Genomic DNA, 26,808 nt, shown 5'->3' with positions numbered 1-26,808 from the left:
TGTGTAATTTCCCTTCGGTCATGGGGAAAAGAAAGCATCTTCATTCAGATTGATTGTGTCCAAATAAATTAAATAGCGCGAGGAAAAGTGTCCCCAAGCTACAGAATTAGTCAAGCCTCAATTACCAACCATTATCTTCAATCTAATTCTTTATCTTATTACTTCAACAGATTAATGAGGTCATAATGACAGCCACTAGGTAACCAGACATCCGAATAATCCACCAACATGACCTACAAACATCTCAGTCCATTCTGTCCGCCTTTCTCTCTCCTGACGTACCTCTGACGACAGCAGTTTCACGTGCTTCCGAACGTCAGAGCAGCGCTGTACAGATTGAGACTTTTTGGTTATTTATAAACTCCATCTTTTTATAAAGAAATACAGAATTTCAAACAAAGGTGAAGAAAGAAGAGGCCGCGATGAGCAGAGACAGCTGGCTGGATAATCGTAACCTCATCCATCTCTCGCCTCCATTTATTATTCATTATAGCTTCTTCATGCATCATTCTTTTCACAGCCAACAAAAAAATAGGTCAATGTGAGAAACGCCGTTCATTTGGAAACTGTGATTGCTTCCTGGTTGACGCCTCTCCCTATAAGCATCAGCTTGAACTCTTGAGGAAACATCTTAAAGATGTTCCACACTCAAGCTAACCCTTCAGCTATTATCTTTCACATTTTTCTGAAAAACAATGAATCATAAATTGAGTAAAAGACAACTTGACACGGTTAAGTCATACGAGGACTTTGCATATTTTTTTCTTTGCTAACCCATGCTCTAGAAGTTTTAGCAGCTAGCAAAACCAAGGGATTCGATTAAGATAAAAACCTTCTGATATAATGTTTTGCTTAAATGCACTGCAAGTCGTTTTGGATTAAAAAGCACACAATAAAAAAAGCCACTGACAAAATAATGAGACACAAGTAAGGCAGCGATTTCATGAAAATTATGTACATTTAGTTAAAATCTTTCATTTAAGTCTGCAGACAGGTTTTCACTACTTTTAAAACTCAAACACACACTCTTTCTCTCATGCACACACACACAGATTGAAAACACATACAGTTCGATAACATTTCCATTACTCTTCTCACATACGAACGCTTTAATTCTCTCTGCATACACACATTATTATAATAAAGCCTCACACATTCCTCAAATCCACCAACACCGGCACAAAGCCTCATTCCTTATTCTCATAAAACACTTTGGCCATGGCAAGGCCGACCTTTTGTACTTTTTTGTCTTTGGCGTCAGGGCCCAGGTTGGCCCGGGCCGAACCGAGCCAGTACTTCTCAGTTCGGGTCTGATAATCTGCCAGGGTTTCTCCTGGCTCTGCGGGGGGCTGCGGCTCGGCATCTGATGAATACACAAGAAATTAATGCCCATTCTTTTCTTAAATAAAACACTAATAAAAACTATCCCAAGAAAAAGAGAAACAACCAAAACCAACATTTTTGTTGCATTAGTTTGATTAACACCTAGTTTGCCACATGATGTATAATAAAATCGGGGTATTGTTTAAAAACCACAGATTTGACATACTCCAAACAGATCTACACCAAACAGCAACGTAAACGCTTGGGGAACTCGATACACAGGACAACATAGCGCAATTGTTTAACATTCCACCCGACCGCGAGGATGCCACTAGCTAATAATCGGTGACGTTATTATAACAGACATGCGAAACAGAAATCTAACAATAATGAATTTAAGCGTGAAGGACCCCAAAGCGAAACACACAGCTCTGGTTGTCAAAGAGGATCAGGAAATCTTGACCTGGATCCTGGCGGCTAAACCTCGGTCATCTGTCATGTCTACCATCACTGGCCTGATCGAGATCACGACTCTGATCATTACCCGTGTGCAGAACATAAACAAAAATGTGATCTGCCTGACAGGTACGTTTTCTTTTCAAATGTAAACAATGATTTAGAAGTCGATATCATTAGACAAACCCATGTACAAATAAGTATGTAAAGTAACCTTCAATTTGTCATGTCAATTTTGTCTCATTTTAAAATATTGGTCATCTTGAGGCCCTCTTGGAAGTCAGCTCCTTCCAGAGCCGACCAGTTGAGAAACACTGATATAGACGCATGTTACAGATTGGTGGAAAGGCAAGAAGTTTTACCTTCATCTTCGCTTTCCTCCTCAGAATCCTCATCTTCCTCCTCTTCCGCGCCCCCTTTTGCCTCCTCTTCCTCCTCTTCATCCTCTGATTCGGATTCTTCAAGCCACTCCTGCGTTTCTGTAATTAAAAGTTTAGGCATCTGTTGTATCAATACCAAAATATGTTGCATCTCTTTTAGATGGAATAAACTTTGATAGCCTGTGATTGTTTCACATTGCATGAGCCGTGTGAACAGATGAATAGCTTGGAGCTGGAAATTTGTAACGCCTCACATTTGTATAACTAACTCTCTGGGGTTTTGTGAATAACTATTTATATCAAAACCCTTGTCAAATTGTTTTCATTTCTGAAAGATGAAATCATTTTCAAAATTCAGTAGTATATGACGATAGTTTTGATTTTCAAATGCACAGAAACACAATTATGTATTTTAAAAATCTTGCTGTGAGCCCAGTCTGCCCTCGTGTATCTACTATAAGGCTGACAAACATTTAAACGCAATTAATCGCATACAGAATAAAAGTTTGTGTTTACATAATAAATGTGCATAAAAAGTATAAAGTGTGCATATTAATTTTGTATTCATAAACATATTTAGGAAATATTAACACGTACTGTATTTATTTATATTTACCAATCATTACATTTTTTGATATTTCTTAAATATATGCATGTATGTGTATGTTTTTAGAAATAGAAAATGGATATGTAAAGTGCACAGACATATATTATGTCTGGATGCGATTAATCGTTTGACAGCCTACTGTTTTTTTACTTTCAAAGACAATCCCTAATATATTCCTTTAACTTGCGCATTTGTACTTACTGGGATCCATTTCCACCAGAACCTCCCACTGGTCCATTTTATGCAGGTCCAGGCTGTAGAGATCACTTAGGGTGAACTGTCGATCTCCCACCTCAAACATTCCTCCATACAAATACAACTTGCCGTGCTTCACCGTTGCCATGGCACTAGAGCGAGGACAGGGTTCTACCAAGGGAGCCGCTGCGGCCGCCTCCTCTTCTTCATCCTCCTCCTCCTCCTCTTCACTCTCCTCTGCTGCACGTGTGGCTGGAATCACCTCCTTAATGGTCATAACCGTTCCATCTTCAGCAACGATCTCTTTAATAATCTCAGTGGGACCCTGTGCTGCGTCTTTGTCTTCTTCGGTTTCATTGGTCTGTTCTTCCTTCTTTCCTCGACGTCTCTTCTTTTTTTCCGACTTGCTGCCCTGCCATACAACAAAAGGCATTTTTTTTGCTCTCATTCATCATTGGTCGGACCAACACATTAAAAGTCAACATAAATATATTAATAAATAATAAAGACGTTCATTAAATTGCAAAACCACATGCCAACCTTCAGCTGGGCAGGAAACCAGCGGTTTTTGTTGATGTCGAAAAAGTACAGGTCATTGAAGAAATCTCCCTCTAGAGATTCCTCTTCCTCCTCATCGCAAACACCACCGAAGAGGAGCGCACGGCCCCCTGGACCCACCGCCAGTGAGAAACCGGACCGGGGCGGGGGCTTCACTCCCGACGGGTTCAATCGACTCCAGGTCCACTTCTCTGTACAGAACCAATTTTTTTAAGATGCCACCACGTACAGTCAAGTCTATCATACATATTGAGCGATAGGAATACTGTGCAAAAATATAAACTACAGGTGAAAGAAAATAGTTCTATAGATAAAAGAAAAAGGCAGAAAATCATGTTCAAAGACACATAGAAGAGAGGGGGAGTTGGGGGGGGCAACGTTAAACAAACGATGAAAGCGCAGGCTTTAATGATGGTACCATTCTCTTCTGTGCCCTCCCTCCTCAGCAGGAACATGTCAGAATGGATGGTTCCTTTATCCACATCCTTCTTCGCTCTCTGGAAGAGAAAAGCAGCTATTACCACCTACGTCTGTTTACTCTCGTGGGTTTACTCAAGGACAGGATCCTTGAAATGACACAATAGCTGGCTTTCTACTCAAAACAGTGGCGCTTACCATTAACATACTCGTACACAATGAGGCTAAAACGTGATATTGTTAACATATCAATGGACTGGAGAAAGAAGTTGATGAACCCTGATGTCTCAATATTACATTTTTATAACCTGCCAAAATGAGTTTTCGCCATTTAAAAGGATGCGATTTTTAATTTTTTGTTAAATTTTTAAACAACGAAGAATGGTCTGAATCTTCATTCTTAGATATGATTGCAGACATACAACCGAGATAACACATTTGGATTTGGATTAATACCATGGTTTCTGGTAGACTAACAAAAACTGTGGTAAATGAGTATAGTAATTATTCAGTAGCATGGTAAACAATAAAGTACTATAGTAAAACCCCAATGCATCCAAGTGTTAACAATGAACTCCAAAATAACTCATATTCACTTGAACTTTGAGGTCAATTGAATCGTATCATAAAGTGTACAGAACGTACAGATTTGGAGTATCCGCCGTAGATGATGACGCCGTTGCCGTCCGGGGTGGGGGTCATTTGACAGGCTGAACGGGGGCAGGGGCCGGTTCCTGATAGTTGGAGGCGACTCCAGGTAAACGTGTCCAGATTGAACGAGTGGACATCATTATAATAGATATAATCCCTGTAGAGAAGAAAACATGCATTCATAGAATAATGTGAATTATATCATTAAATGAGCTTTTATGGTTTTGAATACACATTCTTGAATCCTTTGTAGGTCGACCTACATTGTTTTTATTGCATTTATCATGATAAATACAAAGCATTTTCACTACATTATTGTCATTTAAGAACCAGCATGAACAGACTTGTAATGAATGTAATGACATTCTACAGGAGACATGAAAACAAACTCTATTTTATTTATAATGGTCATATTTAATATAGATTAATATTGTACATTATATAATATTCAAATACATTTGTGGATGTTTCGCTGCTGTTTAATGACCCGTACCTCGTGCTTTCATGAAATCCCCCGAACACAAGCAGTTGTCTTTTGGTCAGGACCATACGATGTCCACTTCTGCCAGATGGAGCGCCAGGAGCTCTAAGAGAACACAACGGGCATATTTCAACTTTGACTGGCAGCACGACAAGTTAAAAGTCAATCCAGTGATTTCTATCACCTATATAGTCTAACATACCAGATCTTAACATCCACAGCTGAATTTCTATGAAGTGCAAATACGATTACACCTTCTGTAAACAAACTGTCTATGACTATAGTTTCTGTGAAAGGATTTGTATGATGTTTAGAAAGATACATCAGATACATCCATATTTGTGCAATGTCGTAATGTGCCGTTTCTAAATAAAGCTGAATATTTCGTGGAAAGAATGTAATTATTAATTCTGTTTAAAAAGCTTTGATGTAATGTATAACATCTCTTTGGTTCAAAAACACAAAATGTGGGAGGATGTCTGGCAATGACTTCATCTTTGAAAGTATTCCCTTTTGTTTGTTATACATCTCTGAGAATTGCTCGGTCCGCAGTGAGTTCTCACAAACAAAGCAACTCACTTGATTTGCTCCCATGTGCGTGTTCCCAAGTGAAGCACCCACAGATCTTTATAGTGATAGAACTGCTCGCCGTCAGGGGACGCAAACTCCCCTCCAAACACCCACATCTGCCCACCACCCTGGGGAACTATGACAGCCTGCAAGGAGAAGACAGAAACACAGATGACACAGATGCTTTTAAGTGCAGTCTGCCCCCTGGTGGTGACCACAAATACAATTATAGGCAAATTCACTTTTGTGCAATTTATTTGGCACATTTTATTATTATTATTATTATTTATTTTTTTAAAGCTGATAGATAACCTGAATTATAATTCAACTTTTTAATATTGCCAAAATACCTGATGAGCACAACGTCTTGGAGGAGGGTTCGGGATGTCTACCTTAACCAAAGTGTTCTTCCTAATGTTGTAGAAGAACAGCTCATTGTACAGAAAAGTCTAAGAGAAACAGATATTTGATTTAATACAAGATTTCGAAGAAATGTTGAGTGGATGAGACACATTCATAATATAAAAACAGATATTCTTATAGCAACATAACATTATTTATAACCAATACAATTGCCATCAAAACCCTTAAAATGTATGTAATTGTTTCTGTTGTCTTTATATATGACCAAAAATAAACTGAAAATAAGCTGATAACCAAAAATAAGTCTGGTTGACCAGTTACCTTCTTCCCATTGAAGAATTCCCCTCCGAATAAAATCAATTCGTCTTTTTCGGGATGTGCACACAGAGACGCGTTCAACCTGCGTGAGAAAGAGCTGTCAATCAAGTGTCACAGTCACATGATTGACAGCTGTGCACATGAATACGCACCTGGAGGACGGAGGAGCGCATGCAGTTTCCACTACTTGCGTCTTCTTCGCGTCCAGAGATTGAAATTCAGCGATTAACACCTCTAAATCCTCCTGTTTCGACCAAAGGCAGTTTATCATCATTACACTATAATGCATGAGAGTCATTTTAGTGGCTGTACAACGTTTATGTTTGTATCTGGAGGACCATTTAAAGTATAAATTCACTCACCTCTTCTCTTTTCGACCTTTTCGAAACCTTCTTCTCCATTTTGGCGGCGGTTTTCTCCGCACCTTTAACTTTCTTTTCTTTCTTGCCTTTTTTACCCATTTTAATCGATTTTAATGGAAGATTTTGTCTTCAAGCGGGACAATTACAACCACATGGAGATTTAAATGAACTACAAGACAGTCCTGCGATTCACTTCCGTCATCAACACGCTTCTCGACAGCTCGTATTTAACACTGTTGCTCTGCAGCGCCGCCTGCTGATCTGGATCAGGTGACGTATAATGTAATGAAGAGCAGTAGAAATAACTTTAATGTATGAATTTAACTTGGAATTGTGTAACAAAAACGCATTCTAAAGAAAGTACTTTCAACATGGATTTTTATTGAAGGAAAAAAATTAACAATATATTCAAGAGAAAGCAGTTTGGGATTTTCATAGTAAAAATGTTAACAATCCTATGGGGTACATTTGGTTAGTTGATAAATATACTGTACAGCAAAGACTTAGAAAACAAACGGTTAATATTATATTATTTTATATTATTAATATTCGTAATCTAAAATAGCATAGTTTTCTCTTCGTTTGAGAGATTTATCTACATTGTAATTTTTTTTAATTTCCTGTCACACCATGACATTTTTTATTTGTCAACTTGCAAAAACATAAGTACTTAAATCAAATCAGCCTAATAGTAATTACCTATAGTACAATCACAAAATAAATGGACAGCTTTTTCTTTAAAATTAGCATTTTTCACAAATGTCAGAATATTTAATAATGAATGAATTAACAGGCTAGATTTTGAGAAGAATTTAATAATGAATCGTCTTATGAGGGTATTTACGAATCATTAATCATTGAATCATTGCTGTGACCGGAGCCCACACTGTTCACATGTTGCAAAGGCACTGAAAATAAAAAATATATATATTAAATGCTGTTAAAAATAAAATAATAAAGCTTTATGATTCAATTAACGCAATAAATGTTTAAAAAAAATTAAGTAAAGATCAAATACAGATAATTTTTTTAATGGATTAAACCATTTCTTTAACCTCCTGCCTTACCTGCATGTTTCCTCCTCCATTGAAAAACAGGAAATAAAGTCGTCACTATAAGATCAACACCAAGCATACTTGTTAATAGTAACAACCAAGTGCTACACGATGAATACATAAATAACTTTGAATGTGTTTAAACCAGCTATAGCCTACTAATCTTATTGAACAGTTTTTTTCACTTTCTGTCTTACCTCCACGTCGCTTTTTTGCTTGAATTATGCCAATTACAATCACAGATATGAGCACCAAACCCAAAACTGTTGGGATTAAGATGATCACTAACTTTATTGGTGTCCAGTTATCATGCTCTGAAACATAATCCATGAATAAAGTTCACATTAAGATTGAGAGATTATATGATATTGACTGTGTTTTAGTTTTCTTTAAGTATATTTTATTTACCCAAACTGAGTTGGTTGTCTAGACTGACATGTGAAACAGTGCATCTGTAAATGTGTTTATCATCTGCACTGATCTTCAGTATCTTCCTCATCTGGTACGTCCCATCATCATTGGGCAGAAGATCTCCTCCAGTGATCTCATGATCACCTACAAGCTGTCCGTCTCTGAACAGGGTCATATTGATGTGACGAGGATAAAATCCTGTTGCCATGCAAAGCAGATGGGGCCCTGGAGATTTCTGGTTGAAATGAACTTCAGGTTTTACTGTTGAAGAAATATGGAAGACAAATCATATACATTTAAATGTATATTTACACACATTGGCCAGAATTTTCTTCAAACATTTACCTTTAGTTTTACAGAGGAAAAACACAGAGTTACGATGTGAGGCTTAAAGAGTAAGTAGCATTTGATCATGAAAATTACATTTCATGCAGTGTGTTATGTTGCCGTGTTTGAAAGTAAGCAGTATGCCAGGTTGTATAAGTCCTCAGGTGAATGGCTTGTAAAAATGGGAGTCCACTCTGAATCACGCAAACGAGACGTGTCTCTAACCGCCGCGTATCTACGTCACTAGACATAGTCTCCGCCTACGTTTTGCTGGGACTGCCACGAAAACTTCACTCTCTCCTCCCCCAAAACACTTTCGCTCATTTGTGATGCGTGTGACGTCTAAAACCTGTGTTCTACGTTGTGAAACTAAGTGCGTCTTATTTAAACTACCACCAGAGGAGTATAACCCTAGGGTTTTACTGTGCGTACGTCATTTCACATAATCTTGGCACGTTCACTGCAAGATATGTTAAAAGACTTCCTTGAAAGAGGGGGAAATACCAACCTCATTTTGACCTCTCCACCGAATCACAACATGTAAGTGTGACTATTTATTTTGTCTGAACTTTAAAAAATGTGTGTAGTTTATGTCTGTGTTTAGCTAATTCATTTAACGCTAACGTTAACATGTACCGTTATTTCTGGGGTATTACAGTTTGTTTATCTAGCTATGAACCGGGCTAATTTAAGTGTTCCATCTATTATCGTCTATCTGTTATTCACTATCGTCTTCGGATGTTTCTTCGTCAGACTCGGGCTCAAACTGGTAAGGTGAAATCCCCGTCATCTCTATCTATATATACTGTATATAATATATAACCTGTCAACCGTAAGCCAGCAATGATGGTAACTTGGGCTTTCTATTTACAACACATGATGAACGCTGTAACAAATTCAAGGAATGGGAATATGGAGGCAGGGACTGGCGAACGTCCAACAACTTTTAATAAAAAATAAACAAACCAATAAACGAATGTAAAATGCCGGCAGCTCCCGCACTGTCGACTGCCATCCACACAAACAGAAAACATAACATAAAATCAAGACCTGGTCCTCTCTCCAGTCGCTCGTCCTTTTATGCTTCCGATCTCCACCGAAGAGATGCGATACCTGTGCAACGCGCAGCTGACACTCATTATCATCACTCGCTCTCGTCCAGTCTCGTTACAAACGCGTTTGACCAATCACAGCAGACTACACCACCTGACCAATCACATGACACTAGGCTAGAGGATAGGAGGGGATTAGACGGATGAATCGTGGAACGATTCAATTGAGAGTCAGTCAAGAAGTAAGGTAAGAATGATTACCTATTGTTACGTCATACTAGTGTATTTACACGTATTATGTACATGAACTTGTTGGACAATCCATAAACCAAAGTATAAAAATCATGTGCTACTTACTCTTTAAGGGTGTAACCGGCACAACTATAATATAACTGAAGCTATAGCATAACAAGGATGCTTGTTTGCTTATTAATCTTTAATTGTTTATTTTTTACAGTTTGACTGGAAGTTAATTGATCTTACCTTTTCTGTTTACTTGATTTATTCTTTTTTCAAGGAAACCATTGAGCAGTTGTGTGCAATAAGGGTAAAAAAAATTTTCAAACTGCTTTGAAGTTTCATCATAACCGATTGTTGGCACCTGAGCTGTGTAATTTAAAGTACCATTGTACCAATGGAACACATCTATTGTGGAGCCTTGTAAAGCCTCCCACATGATCATTGGTCCTGGTCGGCCCTTGTCCAGCTGACACAAAACCAGTGCTTGAAAAGTACTAAAACCTTTATAAAATAAATAATAAAAAATGTACATGAAAAATACAAACACTATTACAAACATATATATTCATTGATATTTCATAGTTACAAAACAATCAAATATAATTAAAGATACTTATTTTTGGTATAGCATGTCTCTCAATCTGTAAATACACTGTCAGAAATAAAATCATTACATTATTTTACCCTAAGGACCTATTGTGTACAAAACATTTATAGTGACTGTACCTTTTAAGGTACACAATATGGGTCTTTAGGGTAAAACTTTGTCTTGATTGACACATTGTGCCACTACCAATCATGATTAAAAAATGTTTTGTGTTCGAATGTTGTTAAAATGATAGGCAATTCTTACCCTCTGGTTTATAGAAGTGTTCTACTATTGCATATCTGTTTTTTATGGCTTGACCTATGCTATGCAGCTCATTGGAATTAAACACTGATTCTTCATTTGTTGTATTTCCTCTTCCAATGAAGGTGTCTTTCTCACCATTATAGTACAGAAGTCTGACATCATTCAACATCATTGTGCCAAAATACTGGGGAAAGGGGGTTTGTCCGTTGGTGTAAATGGCAGATGCCCAAAAGGAATAAGAATCTGTGGAAAAATTAACCAACAACAATACAAAATGTTTATACCCGAAAAAGGTTAAGAAAGTTAGACAGAGGTTCGATTCAAATGTTGAGCAATGAACTGTTACTCTTGGTCAAGACAATTCTAATCAGTCTGGGCTGTATGCAAATCTGGACTATAGGATACATTTTTCCTTTCTATGTTTTAGGATTTTTGGTAACAAAATAATGCTAATTATGAAAGATCAATTTTGATCAGTTTTAATTTGTAAAAAATGTGAAATGAATGTTGACCTTTTAGGTCTCCCGGAATGAAAAATGTTTAACTCAGTCAGTTCTTTGCCATGGTTTCATTATGTGGCATATGAAATTAAAGAATAGCGCAAAAAATAGGCGAAAGATGAAGCGTTATTCTATTCAGCAGATGTTCTTGTAAACAGACTGAGCCAGGGACAGCCTTTCACTTTATCATGGAAATATGTTTGTTCTCAATTTAAACGATGTAAACAGGACAACCTGAGCGGTAGTCTCAGCCTTAGACTTCACACCTACGATCCGTTGGCTGAAAGTCTGTTGCTCTCACTAAATCCTTGGTGTTTCGAGTCTGACGTCATCACCCAAACATGTTTTTTTTCAATTTTAACAATCATAGGTAGTTTAGATGGTTAGAGTAAGTTTAGGGTTAGGGTGTCGGTTAGGCTTAAGGTTTCGTAAGACTTGAAACACCAAAGATAGTCAAAAGCAACAAGGCATGCCCACGTATCTGAATCGAAACACCAAGGATTTTGTGAGAACCGATGCATATGGCACACTTTTTTGGAAACACTTCAGGACGTTCGAAGTCATCATCTGATTTGAATTTAACAGGATTTCCGGGAGACTTGCGTGTCGTGTTCTTTAACATTCCGCCTGGAAACAACAGCGCTTTCTAATTTAAGAAGTTAGTTGTCGTGTTTACAACAGTTGCTATAACAATTCATCACGATCAACTAAATGATTTTCAATTCATAAAAGTATGCGAAGAAATAATGAAAGAAACAATGAAACAAACATATATAGGCAAGGCAAGGCAAGGCAAGTTTATTTATAGCACATTTCATACACAAGTGCAATTCAAAGTGCTTTACATAAAATGATTGACAGAAAGAAATAAAATGTATCTTTAAAATGCAAATGATTGAAGATCACAAAAACTTTGATTTTTAAGGAACAGTAAAACAGCAATAACATTTATTAAAAAAGTGTTAGTGTATATATGAAAAGAATAAGAGCAAAATAAAAATAAATTAGAAATAGAAGTGAAGTTGATGTTAACCAGCACAGTGCTCAGGTTGTGAATGCACAGCTAAACAAGTGTGTTTTTAATCTGGATTTAAAAGTAGCTACTGTTGATGAACATCTGATGTCTTCTGGAAGCAGATTCCAGCTACAGGTGGCGTAATGACTAAACGCTGACTCGCCCTGTTTTGAGTGAACCCTTGTTATCTCTAACTGATTTGATCCTGATGATCTGAGAAGTCTGTTTGGTTTATATTCAATGAGCATATCTGAGGTGTATTTAGGTCCTAGACCATTGAGTGATTTATAGACAATTAATAATACTTTGAAGTTGATTCTAGAAGTAACTGGTAACCAGTGTAAGGACCTGAGGATTGGAGTGATATGCTCAGATTTTTTGGTTCTGGTCAGAATCCTGGCAGCAATGTTCTGTATGAGCTGCAGCTGTCTGATTGTCTTTTTGGGAAGACCTGTAAGGAGTCCATTACAGTAATTCACCCTGCTGGTGATGAAAGCATGAACTAGTTTCTCTAAATCTTGGCTTGAGACAAAACATCTGATTCTGGCTATGTTTCTGAGATGGTAGTAGGCTGATCTGCTTATTGCTTTGACATGACTGCTAAAACTAAGGTCAGACTCCAAAATGACACCAAGATTTTTTACCTTACTTTGTGTCTTTAGACCTCTTAAGTCAAGGTATGTATTTTCCTTGTTAGTTTTATCCTTGTTACCATAAACAATGACTTCAGTTTTGTTTTTATTTAACTGAAGGAAGTTTTGACACATCCAGCTGTTAATTTCATCAATGCATTGGCAAAGAGAGTCAATAGGCCTGTAGTCATTGGGTGAGAGGGATAGGATTTGGTCAGCTGATTGAAGACAAACTTTTCAATGATTTTGTCTTTAAAAAGAAGATTTGATATTGGTCTGTAGTTAGATTTTTTAGAAGAGGTTTGACAACGGCATTTTTAATATGTATATAATATACATATGTAATCAATTTAACTTTGGCATCATTGACTACCATAGCAGAAAAAAATATAATGGTAGTCAAAGGTGACCCAGAATTGTTTGCTTTCCTAAATCCCCAAAACATATTTTAAATTTAACAGAACAAAAAACATATACAATATCTAGAAAACCATTTAGATAAGTAAATATAGCAGTAGAAACGTCTTTTGGCAGTTGTTAACTTTGATTTGACAACGGAAAATAATTGGGCTAGTTTTCATTTTTGTGGGGTTTTGAGGGGTCATTGGGCTGCTTTCAAGAAGATAGTTAGCAGGATCCCTGTGACCAGCAGCAGTTAAAGTGACTGTAGGCAGATACCACTGCAGTGGCCGGGGAGCAAGTAGGGGTAAGGTGGCTCGCTCAAGAGCTTCTCAGTCATTACCTGCCGGACTTGAGAATCAAACCTACAACCTTCTGGTCACGAGTCCTACTCTCTAAACATTAGGCCATGACTGCCCCCAAGGTAAGCATGTTTACATGATGACTAGTTAGAATTCTATATAATCTGTTTTAAATACCTTGATTGTTTTTGTTATATTTTGTATTTAAATCTGTTTAATCTTGTATTTTCAAACTAATATACATCATGTAATGTATTACAATTCTGAGACAGTAGCTATGTCCCAATCATGGACTGCAACCTTTAAGGTCGCAGACTTAAAAACGAGTACTCGGTTTTCACATCACGCAGCCTCAAAAGTCTTAGAAGCGAACTGAAATGAGACGGTCTAGCATTGCAGAGGATTTCCTAATTGCGTGATTTGCGTCACCAGTTGCTCCTGTCGCGATTTGTATACAAATTCATAAAAACAATAATGCACCAATAATTTTAATTAACAACATCACATATAATATTAAAACACTGAAATTGAACGCTTTTGTGAATTACAGACTTTTATTTAACTAAAGTCTTGATAGATTATTTAAAATTTTCAAGCAATTACAGGCGCGCAATGAATCTTGGGATAGCCACAGCTGTGAAGGATACTGTGAAGGATCCTTAAAAACCTATGTAAATAAGGTCGCTTTTGGGGCTGCTTTTGAAGCAGCCTTTGGATCGGGACAACGGCTGCGTCCAAATACCCTCACTTGCGGTCTTTGCACTTGACCACTTGACTTTCATGACGTATATCCTGTTTTTGTCCCTGACAATTCGCACACTCTGTGACCTGGAAATGCTGCGGGCGCCATTTTCTGCCAAGATGCGAGAATTCACTCAGCGCGAGCATCACGATAGATGGCTAGCAGCTAGCAGTGGGTGTACAGTGGTTCTACACTCGTTATTATGATGCATCATGGGATTGAATGAGTACTCTAAAAATGTCCACTATGAATTCGGACACCACTAAAAATGTATGTCTTCTCAAATAGTGCACTATATTTGGGTATAGGGGGCTATTTCGAACACAGCCTTGGTTCATTACAGTATTTTGCAATCTTTTAAAGGGGCCGTGAGCTTCTCATCCGCCCATCTTCGTTCTATCCATACAAGATAATAACCCCTTCCTCAGGGAATCACCCCAGTACACGTGCAACATTTGAGGTAAAATAAAATGATTGAATTTCTGCTCCAGGTAGCTATTCCTAAAAACATACTATTTTCCAGATATCTTAAAATTGTTTTTATTTATTTGCATGCGCTGGCAATATGCATTTAAAAGTTTAAAGGTGTTTTTTAACGTTTCGCTTCAGACATTAATTAATACATTTGGTTTGTATGGATAACAGACGTTATGGCTGTGTGATTTTTGATCCTTAAGGAACCATGAACTTGTAGCTTTCTAGAGAATTTTAACTCAAATCCTTGCTTGTGGTTATGTTGGGGGATAAGAAAGAAAAAACTCATAGTTTATACATCTCCTAGCAATTGCTGTTAATCTGTTTTAAAATAGGAGGAGAAAGTATCCACTACAAAGACACTATTGCAAATGTATTTTGAAATAAGTTGTTTTTTAAGTAGTGGTTTCAGAGTCAAGGATATCAGATTGTGTATAATTATTGTTCTTCTTACCCTGTGACTTCGTGGACCAAAAGCGTAACAGTCCCCACCTATATCTGGTTGCTAACCCTTTGTTACACAAACTAATATTTTGTTCCCTTATACTATACACATAGGAACAATTACCAAAACTTTCAATACAGTTTACGCAGTTCTTTGCGGGTCGTAATTTTAAGCGTTACCAAAGTTACATTATAAAATAGAACATGATTTGTTTAGGTTTAGTTAACATTTTTACTAGATAAAGGGAACCCTTGGAAAATCATCACAAGCTGCTTTTTCATTTTATAAATTAGCCTATATATAGCAAAGTTGGCAACTGCAAAATAACAACATCCCAATTTTCGCATCAAAATTAAATCAGTTGTGTGTAATTATGAGGAAAGTAAGTTCCACTTCCACAAAAATTGTGTCACAGCTCTGCAGGATCATGACAGTACCACGTGTTCTGTGTGGAAGCTCATAGGCATCCCTGGGTTCGGCATGCTACAAGCTCTCCTGTCTCATCTATGTCCCGCCCTCTCGTTACCTTGTTAATTATCTTGTTATGGTTTCATGGCCCTTACTTCTTACTTGGTTGATTTGGTTCCTCATTTAATGCCCATGTGTTTTCTGTCCTGTGCTCGTTTGTTTTGCTGATAAGTTGTGCCTTACGCATTTGCTTAACTCATTACATCTATTTTGTAATCTGTGGAGTTTGTAAGTCTAGTCAAAGTTTAAGTCTGGTCAAGCTGTAGTTTATGTCAAGTGTTGTTATAGTTTATGTCAAGTGTTGTTTTAGTGTAGTTTAGTCAATCTATTGTGTATTGTGTCATATCTGTGTATTTGTGTCCATGGTTATTGTTGTTTTACCCCCTTGTGGGGTTTTGCTTTGTTTATTTATTTAAATCATTGTTTTCCCCACCTACTGCCTGCGTTTGGGTTCTGTCTTCCCCGTGGGGTGACAAATTGTTTATTTTTTTAATATAAGTTATCTATCAAGACAAATCAAATTTTAGTTTTAATTCTCACTTCATTTATGTTGCATAGAAATCTGGAATTAAAATACAAATATTAACAGCTGAGATAAATGTTAACAGTAAATGTGGACTTTGAAAATGTAAACATATATGTCATACAAAGTTTTTGTATTAATAGCCAAAATTAGACTGGTTTCCCCTGTCAAGTTTACAGATTCATTTAAAAATGCATGTTTCTTTCCTGTTTGATATATATTTATTCATTCACGTTACATAAACATTATGTGAATTGAGTAAAGGTAGAAAACATGAAATAACAAAAGCCACTAGTTCTTTATTTACATATACTTGAATTATAAAGAAAGCATTATTAAAAACTTAACAAGACGGGCGCTTTTCATTTCATCAGTTTTTCCGTCTTGCAGCAATAAATAGTTTGGTTGGGATGTTAGGCTTCTGAAATTTGAATAATTTCATAAAATGAATTCTGTCAAAATCTTACCATTTGGAGCAGCTGTTGGAAGAGAAAGTAGAAACAGCACAAGAATTGTATCCATATTAATATTGATGTGCATTCGGTAAGAACTCTGGATTACCAACTTTAAACTGTCTTCAGTCTCACCCTTGTGAGAAAATGATCTCTTTGAGATTATATGGAGATCGTTTTCCGCATTGCGCTCAGTTTCACACTAAATCGAAAGTATTGTATTCATAACAATACATCAGATTTTTTCCGTTGGCATACAGCCATCTAAAACAGTATCACTCTGTGAATGGCAATGCAGTGGCGTAGTCACCGGTGTGCCACCGGTGCCACACCTGGAAATAGCAAACTGAGCAGCTGGTCTCTCTTGTTTCTGCAAAGTTGTTGTTATCCTTAGGACAACCAATCAGATTGCAAAAATTAGTTTACAGTTTATTTTAAATTTAATCTTTCAACCGGGATTAGGTGCTTCTATCATTATTTTTCACTTATCATGTCCCTCTGATTTTAGGGGTAAGTTATGGTTAGGGTTGGGGTTTGGTATGGGTTTAGGTTGTCAAGAGGACATTAACCACTTGGCAAAATCAGCTCGAGCTCACAAGCTGCACCAAAGAGAAAGACCAGACAAGCCAATCTTTCACAAAACATCCATTAAGTAATACAAGAGAAACGGAAATGACAAATCATAAATCCAAACGGCTCGGGATCGGCAGAACACCCAATGTGGAGACTGTCAGATGCAACACAGCATCCAAAACAACCATTACACATGTACCCTGGGACAAGACAACAGCTTGTTTGCCCATGATGTCACATCACTGCATTGCTGTAGGGCGAAATGCAGAAGGAGAGCAGGAACTGATTATTACATCCGAATTACAAACTTAAAATGCCTGTGTTTTCTCAAAATGTCCTAAATTGAACCATTTTAATGATTTTTATCTTGTAGTGTAGTTAAGGCATTTTAACATAATTGTTTTTTATGTTTACAGACTTGATCACTATTTATAAAACAAGAATATTCCTGTACAGTGAATGTGACTTTAATTGTATTATTGAAAACAAAATACAATGGTCCTTATACTTTTGACAGTGAATGAATGTGTTTAAATAAAAAAATGAAATCTGAAAGCAAGAAAAGTTTGAATAAGCTCATATTGCGACCTTTGATATATTTTCATATGGCAATGTCCCACCCATGAATTTAAGCCGGTGGCTTGTTCTTCTACCAAAAATATTTAATTCTTTAAGGATACCAATACTAGTTTTTTTTAATTAAATCGATATTAAATGAAACAATTTATTTAAAACATTTTGATTAGACAATGGAGAAAATGAATAAACTCTGTGAAACTCTGTCTATCTGTTAAGTCTGACGGGCACATTAAAATATACTGCGCAAAAGGAATGACCCATAACTTCTGGTGCACCCTGTCATACTAAAGTGGTTTTCTCAGAATACTTATTACCATAGTAAAAGATCAAGAACTGATAGCCTCCTAAGAAACATGCCTATCAAGTAAATATAGACTGGATTTTCCCATATGAGCTTTGACTCCTCCCAAAGAAGGAGTTTCTTTTATTGAATCATGTATCACTAGGGAATCTAGAAGTTGAATACAAAGATTTAACAGAAAATAGAAATGAGATAATAATGTGTAGTAGAAAGATATATACTTTATATGACTAAATAGTTTTGGGGGAAAAAATATATCTTCACATGCTTAAAATCTAATAATAAAACTTAAATAAATATATTTTTTGTTAAATAATTTGTTTTGTAACATTTTACTAATTATTAATATGTTAGGTCAAGTTAAATAGTGTACTGAAAAAAAAGAAAGCCTAAAAGATTTTCTTCTGAAATCGTATCTTCTAAAGTAGCTGTTGGAATTAAAAGTAGAAACAGCACAAGAATTTTGTCCATATTACTTATTTTTATACATTCATACATCATGCATTCGGTAAGCACTCACAAAAACAACCAACTTCAAAGTGTAGTCTGAGTCTTATCCTTGTAAATTAAGCTCACTGGCTTTTAGACATAGTAGAGGGGATAAATCTTTTTTAAAGAAAGTTCCTCGTGAAATTCATTGAATATTGTATTAATAGTGTCTCAATATCAGTGTGATTCACCTCACATGTTTTTATCCTTAAATCTCTTTTGGTTCTAAAGCTCTTCTAACATGTGTTGTCATTAAAATGCTTATTATCTGTAATGGAGCCTCTGTAAGCTGATCACTTGCCCCTTGTTGTTGTCCCATAGTTCATAAAGGCTTAACATCTGATAAACTTTGGGACCTGTTAGGGCAGAAATTATGTGAGAACTCAATACAGATTCTGATTTAGCTAGTAAAGCATAACGCAAGCCAAGGTCATGTGATTAGTTCCACTGTACCAAGTATCTAATATAAAACTGTGTTTGCAATGCAGGTTTTTTTCTTAAAAAGTGTCACACATATTTAGTTCCATTTAACTATACATACTCACTATCCCCTCCCTTCCTTTTGAAGCACTACGGAGGCTGACAAGGGACTTAGATTTTGTCAGGTTTTCGCTTCTTTGCTGAAGGAGGTAACGTATTTACGAAACACGCTCTATAGAGCAGTTTGTCTGTTAAGGGCTACTGTAGAAACATTGTTGCGGATTCCATGCAAGGGGACCTGTGGTGTATGGAGATAGAAATAGCTCATGTAATAAAAACATAACACTACATTGTTTAGTGTCTTTATACACCTCTGAAGACAGTTGTGTATATTATATTGCATTTCTGTCAATAGATCCTCCAAACATTACATGCTGGACCTTTTATGCAATGATATTTTGAACTTATGTATATTTTCGTTTGTTTTGTTTCCTTTAGAAACAGTTTTTAATTTATGAATGTATCCTCCTGTGACAGTATCCAACAAAATTTTGACTCTAAATTCTGAAATGGCATTTCTCTCTTACTGAATGTTCCAAGCATCCACAAAGAGTGTAAACCTTGTGAGAAATTATGACAAAAATTGTATATATTTTACAGATTTTCTTGGTTGCATAGTGCATTTACGTGTATTGTTAAAATAGTTAATGTGTATAAACATCACCAAAAATGGATTACATCGGAAATGGAAAAACATCCTAAAAATCCTTAATCTCTAAGGATAAAGTAAAAATTTAGGTCAGCCAAAATATATCATGCATCAGAATGACAAGGCCTTGACATCTGAAATACTGCACCTGGCTTAAGGCAAGGGAGTTTTTTGGAGTTAAACTCTACAAGACTGTGGCAGTCTAGGACCGACATTGCATATGCCTGACCTGGGCCGCTACACGTAGGCCATCCACCATGTTGGAACGGTGTAAGGCGGTCTTTGTTGCCGTTCTGCAGTTTTCCCTTGGAATTTGGTTACTTTTTAAACGTTGCTGTGAAGATGATTTTATTTATAAATGTTAAGTTCTGTTATTTGAACTAGAGAAATTAGGCTTGTGATGAATGATTTTGTTTCACAGATCTGGAAACCCTACCAAGCAGTTTGTTAACACTCAAGAGCAAGCTGACTGTGCCTTTGCAACAATAGTATTTTTATGAAAACTTATTCAATATTGCGTAAACTCAAACCTTACATTTGCTAAACTAACATATGACAACAACGAAAGGCTATCGGATTTTTCGAGAATTTAAATCCCTGTGGTTTTCACAGCTATGGCTGCAGTGTTGTGGCATTCTAGCAAACTCTGAGTGACATCAGTGGACCGTTCCAAGATGGTGGACACATTTACATGCCTGGAGTGCTTGAATAAGTAAATCTAGTTATTTATATCTATGCCTGACCTAGGGTAAAGTATCCATTTTACATAACGACAAACGCTTTTGCGGGACTGTTGTTTACGTCAGAGTAGGTAATATCCTGCCAGTCCATCAGTTGCTATAGAAAGTCGGTAAAAGAGTGTGACTTTTGAATTCAGAGTTTAAAATGCAAAAATGTATTTGAAAGAACAACTAGTCAGATGAATGAAACGACAGTATAGTTGCATTGACCAATAAATCTCAAAAGTGGGTGCATAGTTTTCAAACATCGGGTCAAAACTGTTGGTCCAAAGGCGTGCAGAACTAAATTAAGTTGGATTAATGGAGCATCCTGGAAACCTTATCAACCTTAATCACATTAAGATGATGCATATAAATTGAATGATTATGATTTTGTTTTAATTTTGTGTTACACTTTTGTTTTAAACATTCATGCACAGTAAAATCAACATTATAAAAAAGGCCAAATTAACTCTCACAGTGTATATCATTAGGCTACATTGGCTCCCTATAGTCGCTTGCATCAAATTCAAGACTCTGCTTCTGGCCTACAAGACCACCACTGGTTCGGCACCACCTTATCTTCACTCGCTACTGCAGACATATGTACCCGCCAGATCTCTTCGCTCTGCAAACGAACGGCGTCTTGTGGTGCCATCCCTAAAAGGTAAAAAATCTCTCTCGCGCACCTTCTCCGGATCTGTTCCACCTATGTGGAATGATCTGCCCGCTGCTACAAGATCTGCAGATTCTGTAGCCATCTTTAAGAAACGTCTAAAAACACATCTCTTCTGTCAACATCTGACTGATCTGTTCTAACTCTATTTTCTTCTCTACTTCTCTTCTCTACTTCTCTTCTCTACTCTTTAAAAAAAAAAATGAATGAATGAATGGTTCTGTATACTGTGTTGGGTTATATGAGACCAGCCCTCTTTTTTTTGATTGCCCTTATGCTTTTGTTGTACTTATGCTGTCCCAATTGCTTCCATTGCCTACCCCACCTGTAAGTTGCTTTGGATAAAAGCGTCTGCTAAATGACTAAATGTAAATATAAATGTAAATATATAATCCACACTCTCAATGTGTTAATTTGACCTTTTTTAACACTGGTGACATTCCTGTTTGGGAAAAGTAAGAGCTGAACAATCAATCTCCTTGGCATGTTTACAGGGCTTACAAAACACAACACGGAAATCACAAGTGACTATAATAATTTTGAAAGTTCACATTGCTTGTTGAAGGGGGAACAAGGAACTTAATTAAAAAAATAAGACATGTCATTATTATGACAATTTGTCATTGGTGCGCACTAGTGGATGGGGCTGATAGAACCTTAAGTCTTAAGATATGAAGGAAGATGGGTCCACATATTACTGTTACAATTTATTTTTCATCTTTGAATTATATGAAAACATTTATGATATATAAAAAAACGTAAAATTATGGTATATATTTAAATAAAAAATAAGGAGATGTATCTGTTATCAGAATGTGTGTACTTGCACTGCCCATTATGGATTACTTGGAAATATAAAAAATGCAGTTTATTTACATCCTTATTATTAGGATTTTTAGGAGATCATTTTACATTAAATGCTAATACTACATTGCACTGTTGAATTTAAATAAAAAAAACATGAACATGGATGTCTTGTTTTCTGGGTTTTCAGTCTTTTCTTTTTTCCTAATATACTGTATCTCATCACCATATATGGTTCTCAAATACAGTTTCATATTGCAAGCCTGAAATTTATATTTTGACTAGTTGTTGTGGTGAAAGAAAAAATGTAAGTATGCTCACTATGATAAATAAAACTTAAACCAGTTTTCCGTGTTTTGCTCCGATAGCGCTAAACTGAAAGTGCATCACACTCATGGTCACACCTGATCAACTGGCTCGAACACAAAGCTCAGTTAAATGAATTCAACTGAAATTTAATTGAAACAATAAAAAATTTGCAAAGTCCTGCAATTCTTCACGAAAACTTGAATTTTTCGATGTGAATTTGAGCAGTCGAATTAGACATATGTTTTCTTTGAAAAGTATTAACATGAAATTTGAGATCTGAATAAGAGCAATCAAATTTGATCAATCGGAATATATTTTATCTGAAATTCTGTAAGTTGATTTTTTTTTGTATCCGAATTTGTGAGCATTAAATTCAGGTTTTTAAATTGGAAATCAAGAATTTTCATATTTAAATTTCATAGAGGTAAATTCGAAACAAATAAATTCAGATACATGGTTTCCAAAGTAAAATAATTCAAAATCAAGTATTCATAGGCTGTTAAATTTCAAAACATTATGTCTCTTATTTGCTTCCATACATCAGCGACACCAAGCGACAAAGTGAAGCGAAGTTATTCACTTCAATGTAAAGCCGGAAATTTCTGGTCACAGCAGTGACCGTTGGTGACAGGAGTGGGCGTGGCTAGTAATGCGACAAATTTGAGGTTTGCTCAACTTTATGCAAATGATGAGCAGCTTTCGGGAGCAACTACCAATAGCAGTAAAGTAGCGGAGCTCACTTCATTTGTCTCCCATCAGTTACTGCTGGGTTTGTTCGTTTATAAATGTTACTAGAGCAACTAAAGCTATAACGCTTTCTAACGACCTCGTAGCATGAGACTAGCGAGCGACAAATAGCGACATAATCGCTGGCGGACTGAACACACAGTAATGCTAATGCAGAGGTATTAGCGAATGACCCACACAATGATGCTTTGCATCGCGGTGCCCAAGCTGACTAAAAATCTCAAAAGTGGGAGCATAGTGTGCATTCAATTCAAGGTTATTTATATAGCAATTTTCACAATGTGCATTGTTCCAAAGCAGCTTTACAGGAGGAAACAGGAAAAACAGAAAAGGTAAAACACAGCACAGTGCATGGTGTTTATAGAACAAGCAAGATTATTCTAGTATCTAATTAATAAATAAATAAATGTAGTCTCCCGGTGAGCAAGCCAACACGGACCTGCTGTGGCGAGAAACCCAATCTCCAATGATTGATTAATGGAGAAAAAACTTTGGATCTTGTCAAAACTGTTGGCATGCAGAATAAAATTAACATGGATCAACCTTAAAGGGATAGTTCATCCAAAAATAAAAAATATCTGTCTACATCTACTCACCTTTGCGTTGTTTCAAATCTTCAAATGTGTTTGTTCTGATGTTAAACAGTTATTTGCCCCCATTGAAACCATAGTGTGAAAAATCGCTTTTTTGTTATATATTTTGAAGAACATAAGAAAACAAACAGTTCTGGGGCACTTTTGAATACCATTTTATTTTTTCCTGCTATATAGTAGTCAATAGTGGCCAGGAATTGTTGCTCACAAGTCTTTTTCCAAATATCTTTTTCTGTGTTCAACCAAACAAATACATACAGGTTTGGAACAACTAGAGAGTGAGTAATTCATGACAAAAAATCTTTGAGTGAACTGTCTATTTAATCACATAAAGAGGGTGTTAATGTTCATAAGCCTTTGAGCACAGCTGTGCAAACTTCGCTATCTTCTTTGATTGTCATTTTTTAACCTTTTTTTAAACATTCATGCTAAAAGTAAGACAATCGATCTCTTTGGGTTTACAGAGCTGTAAAACTAAGAACTAAGCCTCGACACATGCACTCACACAGGCTGACAAGCGACTCAAACCCGCCCCAGAGAGTTGTCAGTCTTTGTAGATCGGCTGTTTTTGCTGGAAGGCAGGACTTCCTCCTCCGGAGTGTCTAAATTCTATTTAATATTTACTATCTTTGACATATGATATGAATATCTTTTGACGGTATGAACGCTGTCTTACTGATAAATTGACAGAATGCCATTGCTTGGTGAACAGCACATTTGTTTATTTACCATAAATTTACAAAATTTTAAATATGCAGCTAAAAACTTTATTATCTGTGTAATGTTTCATATCATCCAATATCGAGAATTATTGATACATTTCAATAGCCTGAATTGAGGTTTGAATTTTAGCACTGTATTTTTCACATTTTCTCCATTTTAAGTGTATTACTGTCAGCTGTTTTGGTTATAAATATAGACATATCATGACAAAGACTTTTTATTGTTTTATTTGAGACTGGAAGGCTTGTTGAATTATAACAAATCATATCTTTAAAATAGAACAAAAAACTTTTTTTTGACAAAAGTCACTCAATGAATAAAAATAAAATAAATAAGCTTAAAGAATAAAAAAAAGACTTCCTGGAACCATCTGAAGGCTCCGTGAGTCACGTGACACACGAGAATTTTGAACTTCGGTTGTCAAGACTCACTCTATCTTAATGTAGCTGCTGTAAACCAAAGCAAACACTAATCACATGGTGATTTCAAAGAAAATATTCATTACAACATAAAATCGTTAATGATATCAAGATATTAAACCTTTATGGAATGTTAACAAGTTTTTTTTTATGACAAGTAATTCTTTCATCTATAGCATTTTTGCGCAATAGCTGGTTTTCCTTAGGGCGGTTTCCTGGAGAGGACTTAAAGTGATAGTTCACCCAAAAATAAAAATTCTGTCATTTATTCACCCTCCTGTAATTTCAAACCTGTAAAACGTACCTTCCTCTGCAGACCACAATAGAAGATATTTTAAAAAATATCTTCTAAAATCAAAAACCAGGTTAACGTCATTCCAATTTATTGAAATATTGACTGAGATTCTGTGAGACTGTAGTGTACCCGTGGTTATATATTGCATTACATTACATTATATATTATTAATGAAAAAAACAGTTGCATAATTTTGCGTTTTCAGTTTATAAACTGTACGTCTAACAGTGCATCGCAAAACTTAAGCTAACAATTAGTGCAACTAATCACTCTAATATAGTTTGCCTTGTATGCACAACAATTTAAGACAATTACATAGAGTTATGATTTATGAGGTTATGATGATGTGTATACTGCATATTGTACATTGACGGCTGCCATTGTTGGTGTTGTTTCATATCTTGAGTGATCTTGTGTCTGCATCTATTAATTTCATTTTCCATCCCTCATAATGCCCTGTAGTATAGTTAGCTTAATATTAGGCTATGTTGGACACACTTTACAATAAGGTTGCAGTTGTTAACACTAGTTACTGCATTAGCTAATATGAACTATACCTATAAACAATACTACATCATCTATAAATCTAAGTTCATTTGATTTTAAGCATTAACTAAAACATTTTTGTAAACATTAGTTAAGGTTTATAATGAATTAACATGCATGGCTACAGTTGTATCAGCATTAATTAATATTAACAAGATTAATAAATGCTGAACTTTTGAACATTGGGCTACATAATGCATCAGCTAATACGAAAGGCCTTATGTCAACAAATACAAACGTATTGTATAACCATTTAATTTATATTAGGTAAATATATTATATTGATAAATAGATTTATAATCCTTAAATTTTATTGAAATAAAGGCTTTAAAGAAGAAAATACCTCTTGGCGCAGCTGTTTGAAGTGAAAGTAGAAAAAGTAAAACAATCCTGTCCATGCTTAGGTCTAGGTCCTATTTTTTGTGATTTTAAAATATCCACCTCACGCCTCCTTCCGCAGTTTAGAGTGACTGTGAGAAGGCTGAATCTGAGCTAATTTATACATATTTTGTGTGTCTTGCGCTCGTTTTTTGTAAGATCTACTTTCGATTTCAACCACAGAAATTCATTTGGAGACAGAGCGCATTTGGGTCGCGCCCACACAGGCCCACACATCCCAACCCTCGCAATTGTGTTCGACGACCTGATGCGCCGCTACAAGAACTGACAAAAAGATAACATCACATTACAGCGAGAGTGATTTTTAATGTAAATGTAAATAGGCTTGTTCAAGGAAATCTTGTCATTTCTATTAATTCCTTTATTTATTGACCATACACTCAAAACAAAACAACGACACATTTAAATGGAAGCCTTACATAGGCCTATATGGAGCACCGGTAGTACCGATTAGAAATAAAACGATTAATCAATTGATCAATTTAATAAAACATTAAAATTAAAAAAATAAAAATAAAAACTTTTTAAATTGAGAAATTAATTGACTTAATTCAAATGTTTATTTAATTTTTGTTTGTGATGTGGAAAATGTTGATCTTGCAGTTCAAAAAATTGCTCAGACAAAGAAGGTCCAGGTGTCAAAAATTTACTTTATTTGTTCAAGTCAAAGTGAGATGTCCCAAGTCATTCTGAAAGCATCTGAAAAGATGAGGAATTCCAGCCTAGTTATATTGAAACCTCTCTGAGGTAAAGGGGCTATCAGGTAAATTCCCCTATATCTTTTTTTTGTTATCCAATTGTTCTTGTCTGCCACCATTATTTCTAGGCAACAAGGTTTGTATCTAATGGTGGAATTTGACCCTTTACTCAATTTTTTAAAAATAACTTGCTCTATAAAGTACCATAATTTTGACATATGACATCATCAAATTTGCT

The 26,808-nt window shown here is 35.9% G+C and overlaps 2 protein-coding genes across 2 annotated transcripts; both read right to left on the bottom strand.

Moving 5' to 3' along the window:
* Positions 1–939: 939 nt before the first annotated feature.
* Positions 940–6,891, bottom strand: klhdc4 (kelch domain containing 4). The gene is made up of 12 exons (XM_056739958.1): positions 6,682–6,891; positions 6,472–6,563; positions 6,323–6,401; positions 5,989–6,087; positions 5,648–5,784; positions 5,081–5,173; positions 4,582–4,744; positions 3,938–4,016; positions 3,502–3,710; positions 2,968–3,373; positions 2,142–2,258; positions 940–1,363 (listed from the first exon to the last, which is right to left on the bottom strand). The coding sequence occupies exons 1-12, from the start codon at positions 6,778–6,780 to the stop codon at positions 1,188–1,190; spliced, it is 1,749 nt and encodes a 582-aa protein (XP_056595936.1). The 5' UTR covers positions 6,781–6,891; the 3' UTR covers positions 940–1,187.
* Positions 6,892–7,252: 361 nt separating this feature from the next.
* LOC130414492 (major histocompatibility complex class I-related gene protein-like) lies at positions 7,253–25,925 on the bottom strand. Its single transcript, XM_056740424.1, has 7 exons — positions 25,817–25,925; positions 10,620–10,862; positions 10,010–10,267; positions 8,145–8,408; positions 7,934–8,050; positions 7,749–7,793; positions 7,253–7,589 (listed from the first exon to the last, which is right to left on the bottom strand). The coding sequence occupies exons 1-7, from the start codon at positions 25,869–25,871 to the stop codon at positions 7,522–7,524; spliced, it is 1,050 nt and encodes a 349-aa protein (XP_056596402.1). The 5' UTR covers positions 25,872–25,925; the 3' UTR covers positions 7,253–7,521.
* Positions 25,926–26,808: the final 883 nt, after the last annotated feature.

The sequence above is a fragment of the Triplophysa dalaica genome, chromosome 24 (assembly GCF_015846415.1).
Source record: "Triplophysa dalaica isolate WHDGS20190420 chromosome 24, ASM1584641v1, whole genome shotgun sequence".
NCBI lineage: Eukaryota > Metazoa > Chordata > Actinopteri > Cypriniformes > Nemacheilidae > Triplophysa > Triplophysa dalaica.
Note: the sequence above shows the minus strand (reverse complement) of the source record. Positions and strands in the feature narration are given on the sequence as shown.

Excerpts from the sequence above, each read along its gene's own strand:
- klhdc4 (XM_056739958.1), bottom strand. The coding sequence starts at position 6,780 with ATGGGTAAAAAAGGCAAGAAAGAAAAGAAAGTTAAAGGTGCGGAGAAA. Across the intron at positions 5,174-5,647 it reads CGCACATGGGAGCAAATCAA|AGCTCCTGGCGCTCCATCTG; the intron begins GTGAGTTGCTTT and ends GTGTTCTCTTAG. Across the intron at positions 1,364-2,141 it reads GGAGGAAAGCGAAGATGAAG|ATGCCGAGCCGCAGCCCCCC; the intron begins GTAAAACTTCTT and ends TGTATTCATCAG.
- LOC130414492 (XM_056740424.1), bottom strand. The coding sequence starts at position 25,871 with ATGGACAGGATTGTTTTACTTTTTCTACTTTCACTTCAAACAGCTGCG. Across the intron at positions 10,863-25,816 it reads TCAAACAGCTGCGCCAAGAG|ATTCTTATTCCTTTTGGGCA; the intron begins GTATTTTCTTCT and ends ATTTTTCCACAG. Across the intron at positions 10,268-10,619 it reads ACACTTCTATAAACCAGAGG|GTTTTAGTACTTTTCAAGCA; the intron begins GTAAGAATTGCC and ends TATTTTATAAAG.